Source organism: Panthera onca, chromosome B3 (genome assembly GCF_046562875.1).
Source record: "Panthera onca isolate mPanOnc1 chromosome B3, mPanOnc1 haplotype 2, whole genome shotgun sequence".
Lineage (NCBI taxonomy): Eukaryota > Metazoa > Chordata > Mammalia > Carnivora > Felidae > Panthera > Panthera onca.
Window position 1 is genome coordinate 31,334,256 of NC_138344.1, and position 25,446 is coordinate 31,359,701.

Sequence of the window (25,446 nt, forward strand, 5' to 3'; positions counted from 1 at the left end):
AGTCACGAACAACTTGAGGGTAAGAACTCCATTTTGCTCATCTATGATACGCCAGCGTCCAGCACAGAGCGGAAGAGAAGGATGGGAGAAAAGAAAGGAGGGAACAAAAAAGCCATAAACCAAGTGAGAGAAAGGAAGTAAGGAAGGGATGGGGAGGACTCATACCACCAGGCGGAAAGCTTGGGAGCACCTGGCTACCTGAGCCTGCGTTCCCGCAGCCCATCATCTGCTGGACACTGTCCCTTCCTGCCCCTCCCTGCTTCCTGCTCCTGATCCCGTGGCCCATTGCAGGTTTCTGAACCTGAGCCAACGGTCAAATGTGCCTTCAGTGAAGTCAGGTTGGGAGCTTGACATCGCCCGTGGTGAGAGTATGCCACGGGGATCAGCAAACTCCAAACCAGAACTCCCTGCCATGCCACCCGGGGTCTGATTATTATTGTCACCGGGGCGTCGCCCATGGGTCCCTCTGTCCTTCATCAGGACACGGGCTCCCATTGCAGGCACACGCCCTTGTGCTCTAAGGAAGGCTCCCCTTCGATCACTACCATCCCTGCACCTCTATCTTCTCTGTCTGCTCAGCACATGGGTGCGGCCAGAAGGTAAATGTCATTCCCTTTGGCATCGGATCTGCCCATGCCTCTGCCTCCTTCCAATCTTCTACCTCATCCTCTTTCCTCTTCTTACAGCTGGATCTCCTAAGACTGGCGACTTTCCCACATCGCTCGCACCCTCCTCTAGCGAGGCCTCAAATCTGCACCCCTGCAAACTCAGGTTTTGCTGATGTCACCGGCAACCTCCTCATGGCTAACACCGGCAGCGGGCTCCGGTCTTCTGGGAAGAGGGGACCTGCTGGCTTGTCGCTCACCTGTCACAGGGCACTCTGCTGCCTTCCTCTCTGTATCTGGCCTGGTCATCCTCCTCTCCTAGGCCTTTCAATGTTAAGCGCTCCCCCAGGCATGGTCCTGGGACCTTTCCTCTTCTGCTCGTCCTCCCACAGTGACCTCCTCCTTGTCCGTGGCTTTAGATCCAAACCACATGCTGATAACTCTCAGATTCCCCTCTCCAGCCTCTGGGTTCCAACAACTTGCTCATTGCCTCTTGGCAGTTCACAGGCACGCCTGGAACTCAGCACGTCCTTAACAGAACTCAAGATGTTTCCTCCAGAAGAGGAGTCTCCTGGTGCACCCCCCACCCCCAGCCATCCTGCTTATCAGGGGTCACAGTGGCTCCTCTCCCTCCTTCGCCTACATTATGAATCCATTGGTAAGTTCGCTCAGCTTTCCCTTATATCCCTCTGGAGGCCATCCACTCCCACCGTCCTCTCCTACACTTATCAGTCCTCACTGTGCTCCCAGGAACTTCACCAGGAGCTCAGAACTGTCACGGGCTCCCCGTGGCTCTCAGTGTGATAAAAGCCAAACCCTTGCCCCAGCCTCCCTGTCCACCTCAAGGCTCACCGCCCATCTTCACCATCTTCCCAGAGACCTCAGAACAAGCTGTCCTGCCTCCTGTCCCAGCCTCTCTTCCTGGAATGCTGCTGCCCACCCCCCCTACCCCCCCCCACCTCCCGATCATCCTTTTGATCTCAGCTTACGTGCTGCCCCTTCCGGGAAGCCCTTCCTGACCTACAGACAGATCTGACCCCCACGTTATACATGTCTTTTTCCATAGCACGCTATCAGTTTGTAGTTGTCTGAGTGATTGTCTTCCCAACTGGGAACTCCACCAGGTCTATTTTGCTCATTGCTGCATCCCAGTCCTGGCACAAAGCAGGTATTCAAATGTCACTGAACGAATGGTCTGGTCTTAGAAAAACGAGCCTCACAGTGTGCAGAAGGGACGGACTGGGGGAGGTGAGGAGGCTCCTGCTCTGGGCTGGAGGGCAGGGGTGGGGGCAGACACTGGCGGCTGGGCTGCAGGGGGCTGAGGAACAGACACGAGGCACACTACAAAGTCAGAACTCCCTGGATTTCAGGTCCTGCTGGCTGGGACAGGGCTGAGACAGGGTCAGAGCCTCAGCTGCCAGTCTCAGGGAATGAAATGAGCCTCCCCCAACCATTATAGCTTCCGCACTGACCACAGCACCCGGGGAACCTGAGTAAGGGGAGGAAATACGGTGGCTGGTGCTCGTTCTCCATCTGTGGTCCCCCAGGTGGGGTGGGGAAGCCCCCCCCCCCCAACTTCTGTATCCTCAGGCACGGGGCTGGGCACACGTGAGGGGACAGGGCAGCGCTATTACATCATAGGTGAGTCGTGAGAACCACCGGCAGCTCAGAGCCTCCCCCTCCCTCACTCTCCAGGGTCAGGAGACATTTGATGCAGGAGACATGTATGTTGCCTCCTACCAGGGGGACCCCACTTCCATCCAGTCAGGCTCGGCTTCCGCCCTCCTTGTGCTTGAACAACGTGGCAGCCGAGGCGGCTGGGACCCTCAGACCTTACCCTGTGGACCGGGTCCCAGCAGGACGGTGGGGGAGGGCGGGTGGCGACAGCTCCCCCACGGCAGACACAGGACACTCGCTCGTGCAGCTGACACAAAGCGGCGGCTACATCTCCCGGCCGTGCTCCCCACCCCCCTCCACTCCCAGGGCAAGCACAGCCCCGCTCACAGAGACAGGGGGATGGACAAGATGGCACGGGAACAGGGGGCCGGGCGGGACGGGCAGGCTCGGCGGAGGAAGCGCCGAGGCCGGGCAGCGGAGTCCTCATGGAGTGGTTTATTACGATTCCATCTCACAAGGCAGGTGGGTGGGCGGCAGCGGCACATGAACGAACTCCAAGCCCCTGACAGACGTCTGCCTCGGGCGCATGCAAACAGTGCAACATGGTCAAGCGCAAACACGGGCGACCGAGGCGACACGGGACACGGCACACGGAATGGGGAACAAGGCTGGGGCGATGGGTCCCCAGAGAGGGGCCTGGTCTCCCCAACCCTCGTGGGCAGGACAGGAAAAATAAGATTCGTACTTCTTGTAAAATGCCCATTTGCTGGGTACTTTCTTTCTCCTTATCTTGAAAAATAATAAAAAATAAACACGCAGGAAAAAAATCTCAAAAAAGGAAAGGGATAAAACTCTAAGAAGGCGAGAGATGGGAGGCCAGGGGGAGCCTGACCGCGGTACAGGGGGCGTCTGCCTCACGCTCCTCAGCCCCCTCCCTTCTTGGCCCCTTCAGTGGGGCTCCTGAGCCCCACAGGTGGGTCCATGAGAAAAGGTGCCAGGCCCAGGCGGGGTCTCTGGGAGGCCAGAGGGGGCGCAGGCTGGGTCAGAGGAGAGAGGCCCGCCGGCCCGCTGGGCTCAGTTCAGGCTCGGGCCCGGCAAGTGGGGGCACCGGGTCCACAATCTATCCAGGTTCAGTCCCCGCAGGCCCGAGACCTGGGCGGCGGCTGGCGGTCACAGGTGCAGCTCATGGGTTTTGATGTGCTCGAGCTGCTCCCGGAGCTGCAGGAAGGAGGGCCGCGTGGCGGCGTCCAGGTGCCAGCAGCTCTTCATGACCTCGTAGACCGCGGGCGGGCAGCCGTCCGGGGCATCCATCTTGTAGCCCTTCTCCACCCGAGGGACGACGTCCTTCAGGGGCTGTGGGCGGGTGGGTGGTATAAGTCCACACAGGGCCTCACCCCCAAGAGGACCCCTACTCAGCTTCGGGGATCCCCTTCAGACCTGGGCCTCAGAGCCTGGCCCAGGAGGTCACCTGGAAGGTCCCAAGGGCAGGCCTGTGGCTTCTAGGCCTCAGGATGGGAGGCAGGGCCCGGAAAGGGCCCCCTCCCCTGCCACCCCCTCCCTTGCTCCAAGCCTCACCCTCAGCCCCAGCCAAGCCCTGGCCCCAGCGCCCAACTCACAATTCTTGGGTAAGGCACTCGCCCAAAGGAGTAGATTTCCCAGAGAAGGATTCCGAAGCTCCACACGTCAGACTTGGTGGAGAATTTCTGCCACGTAGATGGGAGAAGCAGTGTCAGACCCTGGGAGGCTGTGGGGGGAAGGGGTGACCCAGGACCCCCGTCCACCGCTCCTCAGGCTCTGGGGAGAGGCCCGCTTCACCTTCTCTCTCAGGGCCTCTGGGGCTGTCCACTTGACTGGTAGCTTGCCCGTGTCCTGGGTGCTGGAGGCCTCCTTGGTGAGGCCGAAGTCGCTGACCTTGGCCACGTTGTCCTCAGACACCAGCACGTTGCGGGCAGCCAGATCCCGGTGCACGAAGTTGTTGCCCTCCAGGTATTCCATGGCCTCACAGACATCTCTGGGACAGAGCCAGCCACATGTCCCCTCAGACAGGGGTCCCACAGCAGCACGGGGTCCGCCCCCCGCCCCCCCAAAGGGTGCTGCTTCACTCACAGTGAGAACTTGAGGAGACAGTCTCCGCCCAGCACCGACCGACCTCTCGACCGCAGATAGTCCACTAGGCTTCCCTGGGGCGGGACAGACAGACCAACCGGCCCCACAGGTCAGACTTGCCCTCCAGCCCTCTGGCATTGTGGGCTGGGGCTGAGTAAGCACTTGAGGGATATACGAGGGGAGGGAAGGAGCAAGGAGGGGTTGGGGTATCACTTCTGAATATCAGATTCTATAAGCTGGACACTGCGCTCAGCAGTTTTCATGCATAAATCTCTAAGGTAAACTGTGTTACAATCTCCACTTCACAGATGAGGAAATTGAGGCTTAGAGAGGTGACACAACTTGTCCAAGGTCATAGGGAATAAATGATGAGTCAGGACAAAAGCTGAGCCCTGCCTGGTGACTTCAGAGCTCAGCTGTGGAGAGGGGCCTGGGGGAGCAGGGACCAGAGGGCGTGGTGAGGGGTTTGGGGCAGTTGGAAAGCCCAAGTGTTCAGCTCTGGAGTGGGGATGGGATCTCGGGGCAGGTGCACACCTTGGCCATATACTCAGTGACGATGTAGAGCCCGCCCTTCTCTTCCACGATCACGCCCAGGAGCTGTACCAGGTTGCTATGCCGAAGTTGCCTAGGGCAGGATGGCGTGCTCAGAGCCTGCCAGCCAAGCCTCCCCATCTCTTCCCCATCCCGGGGAGGTGACCTCCGCACCCACCCTCGGCCCCGACTCACGTCATGACCGAGGCTTCAGCCAGGAAGGCCTGGGCGGTGGCGTCGTTTTTAATGCACTTGACAGCGACTTTGTTCCCTCGGTAATCACCGAGCATCACATCTGGGGGAGGAAGGTTGGAGCTTGTCCCCCAGACTCTCCACGGGCCCTTGGCCCTCCCAGGGCTGCCACCCCCTCCCGCTCACCTCCAAACTCCCCCTTCCCGATGGTCTGGAGCAGCTTCAGGTCCTTCATGTTCAGTGCCCAGCCGCCTGGTGGGGGGAAGGGTGTCAGTGAGAGGTGAAGCCAGGGCAGGGCCCACGGCACAGGCGGGACTACGTGTATGGAGTGCCCTGGAGGTATCCAGAGCCTCTGGGATGGGGGCAGTGCCAGGGAGCCCGAGTGGGAGAAGGCAGGCAGGCCAGCGAGGACTGGGGGCAGGGATGGCACTCACTGCGGAAGAACTCATCCTGGGCCGCCACCGTGCCCTCCATGACTTTTGGCTTGATGAGACGAGTACAGAGTCCATCTGCGTCTGAGGTGTAGTGCTGTGGAGGGCAGGACAGGCACTCGAGGGCCAGCCCACCCAGCGCCAACAGCTCACATACACTGCCCAGATCTGACCACCAGAGGGCGGCGGAGGCCAATCCCACCCAGCCTGGAGGGGCTTTGCGCTGGGAGGGCTCCTCATTTCCCACAGGGGAAGGGATGAGGGTGGCCCAGACTCAGATCCGTGACCCATTTCCCATGCCACCTCACATCCAGGTGCTGGACAGATAGCGGGCTGCTGCTACCACTCCGGGCCTCACGAGCATCCCGAGGCAGAAGGTAAGCCCTGGCTCAGTCCATACATACACTAGCCTCTAGCCAGATGTGGCCAGGACCCTCCCAGCCACAGGCCTAAGCCAGTCTAGCAGGGGGAAGGGAGCTGAGAGTGCATGCAGGAGACATCTGGGAGACTTCTGGGGCTACCAGAAGCGAGCTGTGGCCTGAACAGGGCTAGCAGAGTGGGCCTTGGGAGTTGCAGGGACACGTGGCCACATCCATGTAGGTGTAGGAGCCTGGCGGACCCTAGCCATCAAGGACATGCTTACATACACATACTTGGGCATGTAGTTCGGACTGCCTGGAAAGAGGCCGAGTTCTGGGATTAGACAGACTCAGATTCTAGCCCTGGCACCTCTAATTTATAACCATGTGACCCAAAGCAGGTCCCTTAACTGCTCTGACCCTTTGTTTCCCGGCCTGTGAAGTGGGGACAGTGCCACTCTCCCTGTGGTGGCATCGTAGCAGGTGCTTCCTCAAGGCGTGAGGAAACACAGGCTCTCAGAGGCTGCACGTGCCGAGGCCACGTGGCCAGAAGCGGTGGTGCTGTGCCGGGTGCCCTGGCTCACCTCCACCAGCTGCATGAGGTTCTCGAAGTACACCTCCTCGTCAATGCTGAGCTTGCTGGCGTGGTACATGATGCGGTAGTGCTCCACCTTGCCGTCACAGCTCACGCACAGCGTGTAGTCCCCGGGGTAGTTGGTGCTCTCCCGCACCAGGAACAGACCTGTCTCCGGTGGGCACAGCAGCCGCTCTGCCTGCTCCCGTGTGATCTTGCCATGGAACCAGCTGCGGGAGGCCAGGCCAGGGCTCGTGGTGGCTCAAGGGTACTGACCCCTGCCCCACGCGTCTGCCGGGCTCCACTTTCTGAGGGCCCCCGGCTCTGGCTGGCACCGCACCACGGCCCCCACCGGCTCAGTCAGGTATCGGAGGCCCTTATCTCCTGCCTCCCACCCTTCTTCCTTTAGTCCTCCTCCCGGGCCTGCCCCCCGCCTTTGAGGTCCAGTACCCACACCCTTCCCCTCATCTTGAGAAGCCTTCACACATTCCCCCCCTACTCTTGCCTCTGTTTTCGTGAGTCTTCTAGGGGAACCAGGCCTTCTTGTCCTCCTTCCTCCCCAGACTGGGAGACCCCAACTGCTCCTCAGCAGTACTCACGGCATGAGGCTGAGCTTGGTGCCTGCCTTCACACCCTCCCGCTTCTGGACGTAGTTGGCTGGGATGATGCCCTCACGGCCCACCTTGTTCTTGGCTTTGTACCAGTTTGGGTCCTGGGGAGATGGAAGCCCAGACACACTCTCAGGCCCACCGTACCCTGCAGGGGAGCCCGGACCCAGCAGGAACACCTGGAGGTGGGAGGGGGTAGGCGTGGGCACGTGAGGTCCCTCATTACCTTGGTGACGGCCACAATGGTGAGCACGTCTCCTTTGCAGAAGGGAAGGTCCTGCTCGGCAGTGCCGTGGAAGTTGTACTTGGCAATACATTCTGTACCGGACGGCCAGGCGGCCTGCGGGGCAGGCGGCAGGTGGGCGGGTGGATGCAGCCCGGGGTCCGCCTCCACCCACTTGCCCACCCACTCTTGAAGTCACAGCCTCCTGGTTGGCTTCTGTGAGCCTGAGTGAGGTGCTCCTCCCCATGAGAACTCGGGGGGCCTTCCAGCTGAGATTCCCCCATCTCTCCCAGATCTGTACTCCCATCTTCAGGGTCCTGGGTCTAACAGCGCACCCTAGAATCTTCCCTTGTTGAAAGCCAGGGTTGGGAAAAGGGGAGCAGGTCTATGTGAGCCCTCATTCTCTCTCTTCTGCTCAGCACCCCTCAACTGCCCTAGACCCCTGCCCCCATGGTACCTGTATTGCTGACATCTTCTCAGAAGATCTGGCGTCCCCGTGTCACAGGAAGGCCAACCTGTCACTTGGTACCATGAGAGCTGCAGGGAGAAAGGGAAGATTGAGGAGGGGTGTAAGGAGCCGGTCTCCCCGACTCACGGAGCTCCCACTCCTTCCCTGGAGCAATGTGAACAGGTACCAAAGGCCTCCAGAGCCGGAAGCTGGGCCAGGGCCATCCTCTCCAGTCTCAGCAGGCTGAGCGCACTGGATAGGGACGAAGCAGGAGCACAAAGGCGGAGGATCCTCAGGGACAGAGGGGTCACCGACCCTAAGCCCACAGGGGCCTCACAGCCCAACTGAATGGCCAACACAGGCAAAGGAAGCTCAGAGGTGAGCAGCACCAGTGCCACCCACCCCACGAGCCCCAGGCCCGGATGTGACTTATGTGGTCGGTGGGGGAAGGGAGCCCAGGGCAGCTGTGTGAACCTGGGGAAGGTGCAGTGCAACCTGGGAAAGTCACTTGTTCTCTGTGGGCCTCATAGTTCCTCTGCCTATAAAAACGTGCCCGGGCAGTACGTCTACAGCCAAATGTACACCCCAAGGTGCCCCACATCTAGGTGCACCCATAAGAGAAAACAGGGCTGGTGTCCTCTGAGATGGGCACGAGAGCGCTCACGCAGCATGACTGTAACCAACCTCACGCTGGGAACTGCCCAGATGCCCATCAAGAGTCAGATGGGTAAACTGTGGCACGGTCACGAGTGGGGCGCCGCATAGCAGTGGACGTGGATGTTCAAGAGCACAAGGACAAACTCCCGAGTAGTAGTAACCGAGACACCAGACTGAAGAGGACAGACCGTGTGACCCCGTTCACAATGCATATGCCACATCCACGGTGCACCATGGCGAGTGCCCTCGGGAGGGGGCGGCGTGACTGGAAGTGGGGGAGGGGGGTTCGCTCTGTGGCACCCTTATGAGTGGCGCACTTTTTGGTGTGTAGGTTTACTTCAATAAAGTCGAGCCCCTCCAAAAAAGCTACCCCAGCCAATGCATACCCCAAGGGCAGTAAGCCAATCCGTCCCGCACATACTTTGCGGCCCCTGCTCCGAGCTCCCTGGACTGTGGGCATTTTCCCAAAGCCCAGAGCCCTTGTGTACCTGTCTCAGGAAGTAGACAGGCTAGGGCTCCTGTTCTCTTTTTACAGATGGGGAAACTGAGGCAACTGAGGTGTAGACAGGGCCAGTGACTTCTCCGTGGGTACAGTGTGTTAGAAGAAGAACTCCATGAGCTCTGTTCCCAGGCTCATTTGACAGGATGGACCAGGTCTAGGGCCGGCTGTAATACCACCTTCCCCAGGCCAAGCAGTGGGAAGAGACGCCAGCATGCACACATCTTAGGGGGGTTGGGGTGTGAGGCAAGGCCTGCAGGGTGTAGGCGGGTTTCTTGGAGCCCCAGAGCCGAGCCCTAAAGAGCGGAGGGCTTAGACGGCAAGAAGGCTGGCCGGAGAAGGCGCCACTCCTTGGTGTGACAGCTGAGCAAGGGTGTCCAGGCAGACAGAGACAGCCGTGAGGAACTGGCCTGGCTGCAAGCTCGTGGGGAGGGAGGGTGGGAAGCAGACCCTGACCATCGGAGCACCCTACCAGTCTGCTATCAGGGGACGGTTTGGAGGTGGGCCCGCCTGGCATAAACCCTGCAGGGTGGCAGGAGCTTCAAATGACAATGTGAGGAACCGGGGTTTGCTTCTGGGGACCTCAGCCGAGAAGCGCGCGGCTGAGGAGAGCAGAAGCCAGGGAGTGCCACCACCACTCCCAGGCCTCACTCCTGCTTCAAGTCAGGCAGACCTGGCTCTGTGGAGTGTGCAACTCAGAAGAATGACTCAACCCTTCTGAGCCTCAGATCCCTCGCCCTGAAAGGCCTCCCCTGCAAGCAGGCTGTGGAGGGAGAGAAGGAGAGCCCTGGACTGGGAGGGTCTGGCACAGGGCTTGCCATAAACCCCCTCCCTCTCCTCCAGACAAAACGGCTTCCCTTCCTCCCAGGGTACACAGTGCTTCTTGTCCCCGGACGCCAGCCCGTCAACCTTTGCTGTCAGCACAGGGAGACAGGGGCCCACCAAGGCTGAGCCTAGACACCTCCCCCCACCATCAAACATGTTCAGGTGACTGGGCTGGGGTCAGGAACCACCCGCTGGGCTCCACAGGCGGTGGTGAGCTGTGAGCTTGTCTTACCCCCGTTCTATAAAAGCGGAAACTGAGGCTCACAAGGTTGAACACCTTGTGTGAAGTCACACAGCTAGTTATAGGCAACAGGGTTCCACTGGGGTTGGCTGGGTCCTCGACCTTCAGGACTTCTGAACACGGGCTCTGCTAGCTTTCCACATCCCCATGCCTCCTCTCCCCACCCCACCCCCCCTCCAAACTCGCCACCACTACGCCACCACAGAGGGTGTGGAGACTGTGGCACCGTTAGTCACCCTCCCTGCTGTCAGTTTGCAAACACTCCCTTCCCGGCCTGCAGCTGCTGCTGCCGCCTCCCCACTGACTTGATGATAATAATAAAAATAATAACAGGCCCTGTTTTCTGAGCACTTATTCTGTGCCAGGCCCTGCCCTTGGCTCATCAAATCCTCTAACAACTGACGCTATTCTTACCCTCATTTTACCTACGAGGACCCTGAGCGAGGTCAAGAGGCAAGGTGGCCTTGCCTGAGGTTTATACCTCCAGTAAGCATCCTGCTCTGCTCAGGTGTCAGATGCCCGAGCCCCTGCACCATGCCCTGGGAGCATCATGCTCCGGGAGCACCATGCCCCGGGGCCACATTGGCCTAGAAAAAGGACAATGCAGGGCAGGAGAGAAGCAAGCGGTGCCCAGAGTGGGGACGAGCCCACCTAGAGTGGTTGGGGGCGGGGGGCGGGGCTTCCTTGAGGGGCTGGGCTATGACAACCACAGATCCGGAAAGCAGGGGGAGGAACTGACTCCTCTCCCCTTTTCTACTGGCAATGACTTTGGGACCAGTTTTTCCATCCATGCACTGGGGTAGTGATAACCCTGCAACACCTGGGGCTGCTCTGAGGACTGGAGCTGCCGGGAGCCCACTGCAAGCCGTGGGCTCTCTCTGACAGCTCCTCTCTGGTGAAGTCACAAGCCCAGGGTGGCTCAGTAATCTCCCTCCTTAAGGCCCCGAGGGTCCAGGGGCCATCCTCCTCCAGGTTAGAGACTAAGAGCCAGAAGGGCTGGAGGAACTATAAGGAACCTAGGCTTCTAGTCTGGCCTGGCCCGGGCACACAGGGGTCCTTTCTGGGTTATGTGAACCTGCTTTCAAGCTACTTTGTGGAGTCAGAGGCTCTGAGTCCTGGTCCTGGCTCTGCCACCAATTTGCTGTGTGTGACCTTGGGGGAGTCACCTGGCTTTTCTGGGACTTGCTGGCTCTCCAGCACCTCCGCCAGACCTGTGTCCCACCTGCTGTTTCCACCTCCCTGCCTATTGCTCCCTCTCTACTCCCTCTCTCTTCTTTGTCCAAGGAACCTCCTCTCAACCTCCGGGATGCAGTTGAGGAATCACTTCTGTTTCACGTGTGCCTAAAAATCCCTGTGGGACCATTTGTGGTAGCAAGAAACTGGGAGACAACCTTTCATGTTCATCAGTAAGGGATCAAGTAATAAATGGCCCAATATCCCTAAAACATAACGAAAATTCCAGTGGTGACAGGGCCCAAACAGACTTTCAGGTGCTGACACAGAGCACCCCCCAGTTCAAGTCGCTGAAGGAAAAGCTGCTGGGGGGAACGAGACAGTGACACGGCTTCCAAAGACCACTCTGCAGATTAATCGAAAGAAAAAGCACCTGCACAACAGGTAGGTCTGACAGACACCTTGTTAACCAGGCGATCGAATTAATAAGCATCACCCATGGTGAGAGGAACAACACAGAGCGGAGCGCCCCCTGCTTCGACGAACGGAGGAGGGCACAGGGTCCCTGGGCGGTATTCTGGCAGAGCCGGCTAACACGACTCACGTCAGGAAGGTGCAGTCAGGCACAGCCCCAGCAACTGGCTTGGACTCTTGAAGTAAATGTCGTAAAAGACAAAACAAACAAACAGAGGCTGGGGAATGTTCTAGATTAAACAGAACACTAAAGAAATGGGACAAAACGACAAAACGGTATTCATGTGAGGTGAAGGAGGTGTTAACTAACCTTACTGTGGTTAACTGGTTAGCAATACAGGTACACCAAATCACCACACTGCACACCTTAAACTTATGCAACATCTTAAGTCAGTTACACCTCAGTAAAGCTGGAAAAAAAGGAGAAAGGAACATGACAACAAGATTCAATGAATGATCCTGAACTGGATTCTGGCTCAGAGGGAAAAAATAGTAGCTATAAAAATCATTTGAGGACAGTTAGGAAAATGGAAATGTTAGGTAATATTATGGAATTTTAATGTTAATTTTCTTAAGTGTGATCATGGTGCTGTGATTATGTAAGAGGTGCACGCTCAAGTACTTAGAAATGAAAGATATGATGCTCATGCTAATGCTCAAACTGGCAAAAAACCACATATACGCACATGTGTAGGTATACAAAAGAGGTAACGAGCACAGCAAAATGTTAAGACTTGGTGAATCTGGGTAAAGGATACACGGGTATTCGTTATACTATTATTTCAGCCTTTTCTTTTATTATTATTGTGTTTTTGTTAAGTCATCCCTACCCCCAACGTGGGGCTCGAACTCACAATCCCGGGATCAAGGGTCGCGTGCTCTACTGACTGAGCTGGCCTGGGGCCCCTACTTCAGCTTTTTAGTAGGTTTGGAACACTCCACGTTTAAAGGCTGTGACAAAAGGCAAGGGGCAGGACACCCATCTTCCATGTTATGTTAAAAGTTGTGTTTTTTAAGGGGACACACAAGTCATTCTGTAACTCAGACATGCACAGATTATCTTTGAAAGAGAAAACAGGCAACAGCGGTTGCCTCTGGGGTAGGAAGGGGGGAGTCAAGTTTAAGGGAAAATTACTTCTACGGTGTTATTTGCTATTTTGTCCTTCTTGATTTTTTTTTTTTTAAACCACATGTATCTATTACTAACTTCCCCCTAAAAGGAAGATTGAAAATAAATCACTTTTTGAAAACCACCCCTGCCAGGAGCATTCCTTAGTTCCCCGGCTGTGCTGGCTGCTCTAGGCCTCTGCAGCCTCTCACACATCCCTGCGCTCCAGCGAGAAACTCACTGATCCTGGCCTGGGAGCTCTGCAGGGGGAAGGCCGGGAGCTGACTCATGTCCCCAGCAAGGGCTGAGCCCAGAGTGGCAGCTCAGTGAATGAGTGCTGAATGAATGAATGAACCAACAAAGGAAAGGAGGAAGCAAGGCCGGCTGCATCACACCGAGGTCCCATAACTGACAGGACTATATTTAACCCCAAAGGGACAGCAGCTGTCACCACACCCACAGAGGACTAGGGGACAGGGGGCTTGGAACTCTGTGAAGTCAGCGTTTCACTCTGACTTCCTGCCCCAAACCCTGCTCCCAGCAGTCCTTGTGCCGGGGTCCCGGGAACAGGCCGGGCATTATGCCCAAGCACTGAGGTCAGCGGCTGCAGCCTCAGGCAGGCCTTTCTTGGTCGCCCAGGCTGGTGGGGAGGGGAGAAGAAAGGAGAACTGGGAGCCCAGAAACTCCCCAGTTGCCCTTTCCCTGCCCTGGGGGCAGCTGTAGCCCTCACAGTCTATCATGTGTCCAAGGCTGGGGCAGGTCAAGGGGCTCCTTGCCCTGCCCCCCTCACCAAAACTCCACTGCCTAATGGGGCGTGGGAGCCTTCAGTAACTGTTTACACCCATCTAAAAATACCCACCGAAAAGGGAAGTGCACAAGGGACCCTGTGGCCCCCAGAGACTTCGGTCCTGCCACAGGACCCAGCTGGAGTGTCTGGGGGGGCAGGGGTGGCCGCCAGAGCAACAGGCATGTTCACTATGCCTTCTCATTCTTTGAGCCAGTGTTTCAGGAGCCTCCCTGTGCAATCAGCCCCTTGCTTGGTGGGCCAGGATGGACAGGAGGAGGAAAGGGCCCATGAGACGCCAGGGGGCTCTGAGAACTCCACTCATCTGTCTCTCTTCTGCCCCTGGCCCAGGGCCACCACCAAAATGCAGTCCTGTTTCTCTCCTCTTGGCTACCAGATGATCACGGCCAGGTATGCTCAGTGACCCAACAGACAGGAGAGACAGGGGCAACCCGGGAAGGCTTCCAGAAAGAAGGGGGGGGGGGGGAAGTGGGAGGATTTCAGTGAAAGCAACTGGGAGGGGGGTGTGCTAGACCAGACCAGAATTAAGCTTCCAAAACTGGGATACGGAGGGAGTTAATTAAGGCAGAAAAAGGCTCAGGGTGGGGGTCCACACAGGCTCTGAACCAGCCCGGAAGTTCTGATCAGTCACAGGACAGATAATAAGTAAAACTGAATTTCCGATGTGGGCACGCCCCTCTGAAAGAGCAGTGCACCTGAGGAGGGTGGGGCACCACCAGCAGTCAGGCTGGTTTGGCAGCAGTAAAATCAGCCCCACCTCTAGTTCTGCAAAGGACACTTGGGCTGAAGGCACTGTGATGCTCTCCCCCTTCTACCCCCCTGCCACACACCAGGCTGCGGGGCTGGAGGGCTCCCACTGACCCAGGCAGGCAGTCCAGAGCCCTCAGCATACCCACTGCACATGTCTCAGGGTCAGGCACTATAGAATTGGGCACAAGACCCTTGGAGATGCCTAAACCTCCTGGGGGTCAGGAAAGGGCTGAAAGGATGGCCCCACTTCGGCTCCAGAGTGCGCTGCCTGACCCTCCCTCTGCCAGCCACGGGCCTCCCTCAGCCTTCAGCACCCCTGCCCCAAGTGTAGGGGTGAGTTTAACGGCTGACAAATGTTTAAAACTAAATTATAGCAACTCACTGGCTTTTTCCTGCCTCCAGTGGCTTGTGGGACCGGAAATCCCATCTAGTGGTTTGGGAGAGGTGGGGGCTAGAGTCACAGAAGGCTAATGGGGAGCCTCCTCCCCCAGGCACCACTGCGGCCTGAGGCTGACACTCCTGGCCCAGAAAGGTTTCTAATTACCGCTCAGGAGCCTAATTACCTACATGCACTGGGCAGCAGGGACTTGGGGCTTCCCCAGGGCCCTAACACAGGCCTCTGTTCTCCTGCCCCCAGCACAGGCTATAGCCTTTGCGTGTCCATTTGCCTACATTTACGTATAGCCTCTCAGCACTGACCTCCAACAGACACTTAACAATGATGAGTGTTAGGGGCCCCTGGGTGGCTCAGTCGGTTAAGCGTCCGACTTTGGCTCAGTTCATGATCTCACGGTTCGTGGGTTTGAGTCCCGCGTTGGGCTCTGTGCTGACAGCTCAGAGCCTGGAGCCTGTTTCAGATTCTGTGTATCCCTCTCTCTCTGCCCCTCCCCAACTAGCACTCTGTCTCTGACTCCCCCCTCCCCCAAAAATAAATAAAAACGATAAAAAAAAAATGATGAGTGTTGGCCCCTACCTTGAAGCCTCCTATGCACATTACAGGTGGGGGGACTGAGGGCCAGAGGCCCATGAACTAACAACTTTGGCCCCCAGATTCTTGGTCTCTCCATCTCAGAACTGGGACCCACAGAACACAGAGCTCAGAAGGTAAAGCTATGGGGGCCCAACGCGAAGGACTTCCGGTCTTGCTACCCACCTGAGGGAGGAACCTCCTCCCCTAGCAGGATGGGCTGTAAAAATGAAAGTATGGGATGAGAGCCCACTGACCCAACCCTATGTTACTTACTTAATCCTCAAAAACCCCCGTGAAGTTTTACTGTTGATCTCTGTTTGATAGAGGAGGAACCAGGCTGACAGGACACCCACCTTTCAAGGGGTAGAGCAGGGATTTGAACTAAGATCTGTCTGAACTTGGTCAAGAGAGAAACCTCCAGCCTTTCCTTGGGTAGGACGGATGACACTCGGAAAAAGGGCAGCTAGGTGAGAGCGGGAGGCTGAAGGCAGGTCTGCCTAGAGCTTGGCCCTCCTGCTCTGGGAAGCAGAAGTTACATGGGTGCCCAATCCTTGCTCGTCTGCCATATCCTGCATCGCACAGAGAGGCCAACAGTCTGTCCATAGCCACACAGCAACTAGAGAAGCCAACAACTCTAGGGAAGGCAGAAGCTCCAAGCGAGGAACTCAAACACTTCTTGATTTTCATGGCCTTTCCCTTCTAGGAAGCCCTCCTGGCTGCTGCAGCCTACGCAGCTCCCCAGCTTCCGAGCTCCCACCAGCCCTGCCAGGAAGTGGAACCACAGGCCTCCCCTGACTCCTCTCTGCGTCTCTACTGGCCAGCAGGGGGGCTCTCAGGGTTTTCTTCATTCTGCCCTCCAGTCTCCCTGCAGCGTGGACAGCACAGGATGACAGGGCCTGGGTAAAGACCAGGTGTGGGGCTGGACAGGGCTGAGAAGCAACAGCCAGGGTGGGCAGGCGTCAGATGACACCCAGGTTCTCACCCGCCCACAAGGCTTCCAACTGTGCAGAGAGCAGCACAGGCAGGGGGGCGCCTCTCTTCTGCTTGTTCCTGTAGCTCTGGGCCCAGATCACACGGAAGGGGCGGGTGTGGGGGGGAGCAGGGGGACGGAGGGAAGCTGCGGTTGGAGGCCCAGCCCCGCTGAGGCGTACACAGCTAGTGTGTGATGAGAAGCTCCTCTCATCACAGTACCTCAAAACCAGGAAGAGAAACTGAGCAGGCAGAAAGGGCAAGCGAGGCTGTGTGGGGCCCTCAGGTCCCTGGGGGGCTGCCAAGGGGCGTTCCGGGACAGTGGCTGGACAAAACATTTCCCCTTCGGGGCCTCAGTCTCCCCAAAGGAAAAATGAGATTCTCTCCCTGGTCCTGCCAGCCTGCCTGATTGGTGCAGGCTGCATCATGCCGATAAGACAGACGCCCCCCGGTTGGTGGAGGACTCCTGGCACCCCAGTGGGCTCTGGCCTCTCCTGGGAAGCAGGGGCTTGGCCTCTGAAGCTAGCCTCGCCCTGCTCACTTCTCCCCTCAGCCACACAGGGAGCACACTAGCTCTTCCTTCACCAGCTCTTTATTTTTAGGTCTGAATTTGACTTTAATCATTACTTAGCGGATTCTATTTCCAGCCCTCGAATGAAGGGACCCACAGGAGAGGAAGAAGGGAGGCAGTGCTCCCTGCCTGGCATGGGGGGCAGCCTGCTCCTCCACCCATCCTGTCCCCAACCAAGGCAGGGGGGAATGAGAAACACCCAAAGGGTTTGCCCCAGCCAGGCCAGCATCTTGGAGGGGACCCCACCCTGTGACCTCATCCCAGCCCAAACTGTGGGACAGGAGGGCAGTTGTAATGCCCACTTCCCCTGAGCCAAGACCGGGGTGGAGGGAGACATTCCACAGGCAAAAGTCTAGTGGCTAGAATCTGAGGTCATGTGCCTGGGGATCTCTGTATTGAATGGCTCACCTGGGGGAGGGCCTCCCGTGAGTATCGGGCTGCCTTAGGGTCATCTGGGGCTATGGTCTCTTAGGCCCAGGAGTGCCAGGTTGAGACTGATTTCCTCCTACTGCCCATGGGGTGGCCCCAGGAGGGTATTCCCAGTTACTCTGGTCTCCACAGAAGCAGAACAAGCGGAAGCAGAGGGTGTGCTCAGGTCAGACCCGGAACACCTGCCGAAGAGGAGGCCACTAATGCACGAAACTTTCCCAGTGATTTGTGGACCATCTATGTTCCCTTCCAACTCCCATCTGGGAGACTGGAATCCCTGCCCCACCCCCACCTCCAGTTTTCTTCCCTTCCCCCCACCACTGGGAAAGGGTAGGGAGACGAGGCTGGCATGCTGTCCCTGGGTTGGGGCTCAGGATGCCTGGGCTCCTTGCCCAAGTTTTGGTTTTCCCAGGGAAAGTAGGCCTCTGTCTCCACTGGGGGAATTCAGGGGTGGCCTAGGAAGCAGCCGAAACCAGGGGCAGGCAGCGGCCGGGTTCTCAGAGGATAGACCTTGTCCGGTCAGCTCTGGTGCTGGCAAAGGGGGGATGGGGAGGGTCAGGCCCCAGAAACCAACCAGCAGCCCATCTTCCCAGGGTCAGGTCCATGCCCAACCATAGCCCAGTACCTCAGGAACAGAGAGTTTCAGAAGGGTTCCATGAGCAAAGCCTCGCCCTGCTGGGTGGACCCACCAGCCAACTCTGGCCCAGGTGTCTTCCCCACACGTTAAGGCAGCCTGCACTTGGGTCCCCTGTGAACGCTAACCTTCCCTTACAAAGTGCTTATTGGGGGCCCGGGGCTGTACCAGGTACGTTCTAAGTACTTCGGTTAGTTCGTTCACACTCTCCTCAGATTCCCGTCTGGCCCAGGTAAAGCCATCCTTTTGTGTACATAAAAGAACCCCATCTCAGAGGGTGACCTGTCCAAGGCCCCTCCGTGCTGGCCTAAATGGCGCAGCTGGGCGGGGAACATCGGATGGGTGCCAAGCTACCCACTCTTTCCAATACCCCAGGCTGCTTTGGGGGCCTGTAGTAACAACAGCTATACCAGCGACAGATGGGAACAACAGTGCGCGCGCTTAGTACGAGGGTTTGGGTGACGCTGCTGCAGCGGAGCTACTTGGAATGCGGTGTAGCTTCTTAGAGGTGAAGTTACACAGACTGAGAAAATGCCCAGAAACACAGAATGAAGCGAAAAAAGGTGTCATGGCGCGCATACTCAAATGACAACAGAGATGAAGTTGGGGGGGGGGGGGGGAATCAGGAAGAGACAGGCAGGGAACTCTAAAATGCAAACGGTCACTGCTGGTGAAGAAATTGTGATTTCTGTTTTGTTTTCTAAGTCTCCTATAGTGCTGCTTTGTTACTTTATGCATTAAGAAAGTAATCCGTACGTAGTTTTCCCATGAGATCGGACTTGGTTCCCTAGGACCCATCTGGCCCCCAGCTCTGGCCCTGATGTCTGGAACATCATCTACCGTGGGATGGCCTTTCTGATATGGAACAGCCCCTCAGGCACCTCAGGGTCTCTCCCTACCTTCTCTTTCCCAGACAGAACACCTCTTTCTTTGGGGACTATGTGTCAAGGCTTTCAAATGCCTCAAAAGGTAGGGCCCAGAACTGGACACAGGCCGTTCTGCCCAATCAGGCCAGCTGGCAGCTTGTTTGGGTGGCTGGATCACACTGTGTATCCTGGGCCTCACCCCCTGCCTGTACTCTGGGCTGCTCAATGGTAGCTCAACCTCTTGGGGCCTGGTGCCCTCGGCAGTGGCCCCGGAGACTATCATCTGGTCCTTCCTTGCCCCTGACCCAACACAGAGAAAAGAGCAGCCACTTCTGAGAGGGAGGAAGGCACTAGGCTCACCAGATAAAAAACACATCTCTGCACATGTGCTAGCCTGAAGCCAGAACCCTTTTCTACAAAGGCCTTGGGACCCTGGGGCTGCACCCATACAGCTCACGGTTGGTACAAAGTGCCCAACAGTCAGGCCTCAAGCCCCAGGCCCTCAGGCTGCAAAGGAAGTTAGGGCTGGGTGGGGGCTGGGTGACAGGAGTCTCTCAGGCCCACCACATCTGGGTCCCTTCCACCAAGCATGCTGGGGCAACCGTTAAAAAACCCTACATCAAGAGCAGAGTCCTGAACAGGACGAAACCACCAGCGGCCCCAAGGGGGCCCAGACACAGCTCAGCATCCTCCAAGGAACCTCCTATCCCTCCAGGGAGCAAGAGGATCCTGCCACACTCCCAACCTTCCTCCTGCTGCCTTTGCCCTGTTCCTGCTGGGGCCCCTCCAAGAAAAGACACTGGAATCACCAAAGTGTGGGGGGCTAGAATAGGCCCCCTGGGTGTCCCCACTCTGACAATGCTCCTATGCCAAGGCTGTGGAAACAGGGCTATCACCTTCCCCATCTGGATCCCATTCATGTTCTGAACTTGGCTGCTTCTGTGCCAGCTAGACCAAATGTGTGGGAGGCTTGGGTCAGGACTGACTACCAGGTTGTTTCAACTTAGCGCCAGGGCCACACCAGACAAGGTGCCTCTCTCCCACCACATCCTGTCAGTGGGACCCAGCCTCAGGCACCAAGGGGAAATCCCATGGGCAGTGCTGATGCTGCCTGAGCCCAGACCCAGGCAGAGCTGGGGCCGGAAGCCCTCTGCAGGGAAGCACGTGTTCACCCCACAAGGTCCCTTGGGTCAGGCTGGGGGCCTGGGTCCTTGGTGGGTGAAGGTCCCTGCCTGGTTTCCCTCCATCCACAGGAGTCTAGCTCTGTAGAGCAGAGGATGGACGGACAGACAGCCCGGCCCTGCTAGAGGCCTAAGGTAGCAACTTCCCCCTTTGAGCTTCAGTACCCTGGTCCACAAAATGGGAGGGGAGGTGAACCCCCAGTTAAGCTCCAAGGATCTGGTGGCTGGACACGCCTCTTCCTGACACCTGGCCTGGGCCCTGAGAAGCCTGGGAGAATGAGTTGACTAGGCTGCCAGGAGGTGGGAGCATGGTCCTGATGCCCAGTGTCACGTCCACCCACACAGAGGCCCTGCCCAGTCTCCCCACCCAAGGGTCACAGGTCCCTTGGCTTAGGCCTTGTCTTCTGGGAGGCAGACAGGCTCAACCTCTGGCAGGCTCCAGGGAGGTGGCTGGGCCCTGGACTTCGTAGAGCCAGCCGGCTCCTCTCAGTGGGGGGATGAGGGAAGGTGCAGGATAAGGCAGGCCAGGGAACCTGCAGGGAGGGCCTGGGCAGGGAATGGCAAAGTGCCCACTCTCCAGGGCCCTGGCCCATGCTGCCCCTCCTTCCAGGCTCCAGCCAGCCCCAACACGGCGGGGAAAGGACGGGACAGACTCGGAGTGGCCTGAGACAAGTCTGTGGGGCTCACAGGGCAGTACCTCCCTGGTGAGCTCCCCTCCCAGTCGGGCTGACATCGACTCCCGGGAGAATTCGAACCCGGGAAGGAGGGGGTAAGGGAGGTGGGGGATGGGAGTGGACGTGACCGCAGCTGCAACGGAAGCAACAGAAGCGGGACGCGCGACCTCCACCCTCATCCCCTCGAGAAGCACTTGGACGCCCACCTCCTCCAGGCCCTCCAGGCACTCACCTCTCTCGGGGCACTGCGGTCCGGGCCACCTCGCTGCGGGCAGCATCAGCGGCCTGCGGGACGGTCCATGCGGCCAGGGGGGAGGGGAGGGGCGCAGGGGTCCCCGGGGGGTGCGGTACAAAGAGGTATTGGTGCGAAAAGAGGGGGAGGAGGGACGGCCAGACAGAGGCAGGGGGATGGCCGCGCGGCCCGGGTCGGGGAGGGAAGAAAGGCGGGGGAAGGGGGGCGGGAGGGAGTCGGGGGGAGGAAACAATGTAGCCGGCGCGGCCCCGGCAGAGTTCCGCTTCCGAACGCCGCCACCGAGGTTCGAGTTTGGAACGTCGCGCCGGCTGCCGGGGGGCTGCCCCGGACGCTGGATCGGGGGCCGCGGGGGCTCCCCGAGCTCCACGCCCCGGAGGCTCTGGCGGCCACAGGCTGGCTGGGGCGGGAGGGACGGCTGGCCGGGGGACGGCCCCGACGGCGGCGCGGCCGGGCGGTCGCCCCGCTCGGACCCCACCCCGGCAGGCCCCCCGGGCAGGGTGCGGGGTGGGGCGGGAGCGGGAGGACGGCGGCGGTGTCTGCGGCGGCGGCCAAGCTCCGTTTGCCCGGGGCTCCGCTGGGAGGAAGCTCGCAGGCCTGGCGAGAGGAAGCGCGGCCCGGATCCTCCGCCCGCGGCAGCGCGCCTGCGCGAGGGGGCCTGCCCGGCGCGCGGCGGGGCGTGGGCCGGAGGAGCGGCGCCCCCTGCCGGGCGCCGGGGGCACTGTGGGGGGGTGTGTCCGCGCCCACGCCCTGCCCCCACCTGCCGGTCAGCGCTGAAGTCTCCCCAAGGTCCCTCCCAGAGGGCTGACCCGGCCGCCGTGGAGCCTGCTCCGAGCTTTCTCTGGGCGCAGACTCCCCCGTTGTAGCAGCAATTGAGGCCTGACCTGGGCCTCTCTCCTCGGATCTCTTTGTGGAGAGCGGGCCTCCTTCGCAGCAGTAAGCATTCATTCAAAAACATTTCCTGGCTCTGACAGCGTGACGGGCTCTGAAGTCTACGAGTAGGGCCACTTGGTTACTGTCAGGGAGTTCTCCGTGGGATAACTGACAGGCCAACACACAAGTGCAAAGAAACAACTGATAAACGTGGAGACGTGGTGTACAAGGTCCACAGAAAGCAGAAAAGAGGAGAGGGCTAATGGGAAGACTTCATAGAACTGGGACCCCAGGCAGGAGAACTGCATGAACAAAGGCAGAGAATGGTGAGAGCCTTGACGGCTCTGGGAACTGAAAATAGCTCAGTATGGCTGCAAATTGCAGTGTGGGCTCAGGAGAGTGGTGGGAGACGGGGTCCCTGCAAGGTGCAGGGACGAGAGAGATCCAAAGAACTTTGTGGGACTTTCTTGCGCTTTGTTTTCAGCCTGGAGGCAATGAGGAAGTCCTCAGTAGCTTTGTGACCTTGGGAAAGCTATTTAAACTCTGTCCTATGGTTACCAAATGGGGAAAATAATAGCACCAATTTCTTAAGGTTCTGTGGTGAGGAAATGAGTTAATTCATCTAAGGTGCTTAGTATGCAGCGGCTGGCACCTGATCAGCCCTCAGTTAAGTATCACTGTTACATATCATGGTTAATGAGGAGCAGGGAAGTGGTCTGCTCTCAGCTGCAGGAGCAGACGTGTGTGTGTGTGTGTGTGTGTGTGTGTGTGTGTGTGTGTGTGTGGCGGTGGTGTGGGGGGAGGTTATTGATGGAGGAGAGACCAGAGACTCGGGTGTAGGTAGGAGGCATCAAGGCACTTCTTAGGGACGGGGCTGGGTGGGCAGAGAGGAGGGGCACTGTCTGGTGGGGGAAATGAGGTATACTGACAAAGGCTAGTCCACCCAGACCTACGGAATGGGAGGGACAGTAACGGGCCCGTCGAAGAGTGGGCTGGAGAGACAGTGTGGCTGCAGTTTGCATAGAGCCTCAAATGCCAGGAGCAGGAGTTGGGTGTGACTCCCCAGACAAACCACAGGCTGGCTCTGTGACGCAGTGCACCCCTGGGCCAGCTTCCCAGTGAGGGACTAGCTCCTCAAAGGAGGGAAGAAGTAGTCCCACTCCTACCCTTTGAGGAGACATCAGGTCCCAGAGATTGCTATGGTGTAATGCAAAAAAAGCATGGATTGGGGGTTCAGATCTCAAAGTTCAATCTCAGCCGGGTCACTTACTAGCTGTGTGACCTTGGGCTAGTTACTTAAGGTCTCTGAGCTCAGTTTCCTCTTTTGTAAGATCAGGCTCAAAATATACTTCTGCTCATGAGAGATGCTGCAGATTCAGCAAGATAACAACTCTAGGGGTGGGGTTGGGGAGGGTTCTCAGCTCAGTTGGTTTCCCTTTCTTTCCTCTGAGGTCAAGATGGAATGATAAAATAGTGCCTGATGGGGCCTTCTCTCAGCCTAAAGGAAGGCCCTTCAATAGCTCTGCAAAGGCTTCTGAAAGGAAGAAGTTGACATCTCCCCTCCTCTGATGGAGTCGGCTGGCAAAAGGGGAAGGGACTGTGGGCATTTGGGGGAAATGCTCTAATTCCTGTCCCAGTTTGGTTACCAACCCATCTTCCTTTGCCTCCAACACATTTGACTTCTTCCCCTGGTTTGCTGTGGCAAGGAGTGTGAACTTTGGAGTCAAATAGAGTTGCATTTGAATCCTGGCTCCACCTCTCCATAGCACAGTGAAATACGCGTTTTAACTTCCCTGAACCCTAGGCCCAGGAGGCAGATCAATAAGTACTCTGCCCTATTAGGTGTCCTCTCTAGTGGAAGAGCCAGTCAATGTTTAGTCACTTATTCATTCACAGACTCACTCAACAAACACTTATTGAGCACCTACTAAGTGCTAGCCGCCATCCTGGATGCTGGAGATGAAGGTGTAGGCAAGGCCACCGCGGTTCTTGCCCAGCAGGATAAACAAATAGGGCGATCAGACACTGTGGCAGGAAGGCAGTGAATTCTGGATGGAGGAGAGCAGGCTATGGGAGCCAGGCACACAGGCTCGGCAGCTTCAGGAACAGTCAGGAGGCCAAGGTGGTGAGGCCTGCAGGTCGGGGAGGGAGGTATTCAGGGAAGGGGTCAGATCCTGGGGGTCCTTGGGGGCCAGGTGTTTTATGACATGAGTTTGGATTTTATTATATGGCCAATGGGGAGCCAGTGGTGATGGGCTTGGGCTTCTGTGGACAAAGGTGAGCCATGGGACAGCTCTTGTTTAGGTGCTGTTTGTGGGGAGTAAGGCCACAGGAGAAAGCAGGCCTGATCTTTGGGTGTGGCTGGAGCATCTGGGCAAATAGCCAGGGAGGCTCCTGCTAGCTGTCCCAGGATGGGCTACTTGTCGCCACCCTGGAGGGAGTCCAGAGAAGAGAGGCTGGAGACTCCTGGATGTGGAGGGTGGAGGTCAGGACTTCGGGCTGGACTTAACAGTATGAGCTAGACCAGCGCTATGCACAGATGGGTAGGTCATTGGTTGCCAGAAGTCCAGAGCTTAACCACCTTTATGGGCGGACTGCGCTGTGTTCCCAGGGTCGGTCCCTTGGGAAGGGAAGGGTCTCTCTCTCTCTCTCTCTCTCTCTCTCTCTCTCTCTCTCTCTCTTCCCTCCATCCTGCCTCCTCCCCTCCCCCAGCCTCTTTGCTCTGAGATGACAGTTTAGAGAAGCTGGTGTGAAATAGTTTGAAACTCAGAACTTCTGGGCGGTCCCACAGGGCAGAAAACAGGAAGCCAAGATTAAAGGCAGATTTCCAGCAAAGTCCCCTTGCACTTCCTGCGGAGCAGGTGCTCAGGCCAAGCTGACTGTGAGCAGCTGCCCTTGCTTGACAGCACCTCAGGTGGCCTCCTGCTTCGGGAATATGCTTCGGCCTTGTCATCACCACCCCCACTGGGGAGGTCCTGCTAGGCCCTTGGGGAATGAGCCTCCTCCAGAAGGAGCTGTGGAAGGTGGAAGGGACGGTCACTGGGAAAGAGGCCGAGTGGCACCAACAGGAAATAGCACCTGGGGACACCTGGGCAGCAATGAGACCAGGTGGAAAAGGCATGGCTTTGGGGTCACTCAGGCCTGATGTGAATGCCACTGCCCTGCTGCAGGGTCTCGCAGACCCGAGGGCTGGGTTGAGGGGTGGAAGCAGTAGAAAGGGGGGCTTGAGGGAAAGTGACCAGGGAGACCAGACCAATGGCAGCGGCTGGGAGTACTTAAAGAAGGGCAGAAACCAGGAGAAAGCAAGAAGCCACAGTGGCCTCTGATATCTCAAAGCCAGGGGCTGCTTGGCCAGATGGCCAAGCTGATATCCATAGCTGTTAGAAGCTCAGGGAACCAGGGGCCAGGATGGGCCTCGCCTGTGGCCTCTTTCCCTTCCTGACCCACAGGGGAGCAGGCTTCCATGGGCTCCATCAAGTCACAAAGCTGCACCTGCCTCATGTAGGCCTGAAGCCTTGGCTTTCCAGATAAGCCCTTGTGCCTGAACCTGAACTCCCACCCTTACAAAGCTGTCCTTGAGAGTAAGCAGTGTCCACTTGAATCTAGAGGTGTCACACGTTGAAAACCTCCTTCCTTGGGCTGCAGAGTTTATCATGAGGATGAGGTGTTGGCCTGGGAAACCCGGGCTCTAGGGACAGATCTTGCTTGCGACTTTGGCCAAGTCCTCCCTGTCTAGGCCTCAGTTTCTCCACCTATGTGGTGAAGGGCTACATTTGGGGGTCTCCTACAGGTCTGACTCCTTG

At 57.8% G+C, this 25,446-nt stretch overlaps 1 protein-coding gene across 1 annotated transcript; it reads right to left on the reverse strand.

Moving 5' to 3' along the window:
* Positions 1-2,696: 2,696 nt before the first annotated feature.
* CSK (C-terminal Src kinase) lies at positions 2,697-21,406 on the reverse strand. The gene is made up of 13 exons (XM_060618050.3): positions 20,753-21,406; positions 7,704-7,783; positions 7,250-7,363; positions 7,015-7,127; positions 6,426-6,645; positions 5,486-5,579; positions 5,238-5,303; positions 5,055-5,154; positions 4,863-4,953; positions 4,329-4,402; positions 4,038-4,233; positions 3,839-3,925; positions 2,697-3,575 (listed from the first exon to the last, which is right to left on the reverse strand). Exons 2-13 carry the CDS (start codon positions 7,716-7,718, stop codon positions 3,393-3,395), a joined length of 1,353 nt encoding a protein of 450 aa, XP_060474033.1. The 5' UTR covers positions 7,719-7,783; positions 20,753-21,406; the 3' UTR covers positions 2,697-3,392.
* Between the last annotated feature and the right edge of the window lie 4,040 nt (positions 21,407-25,446).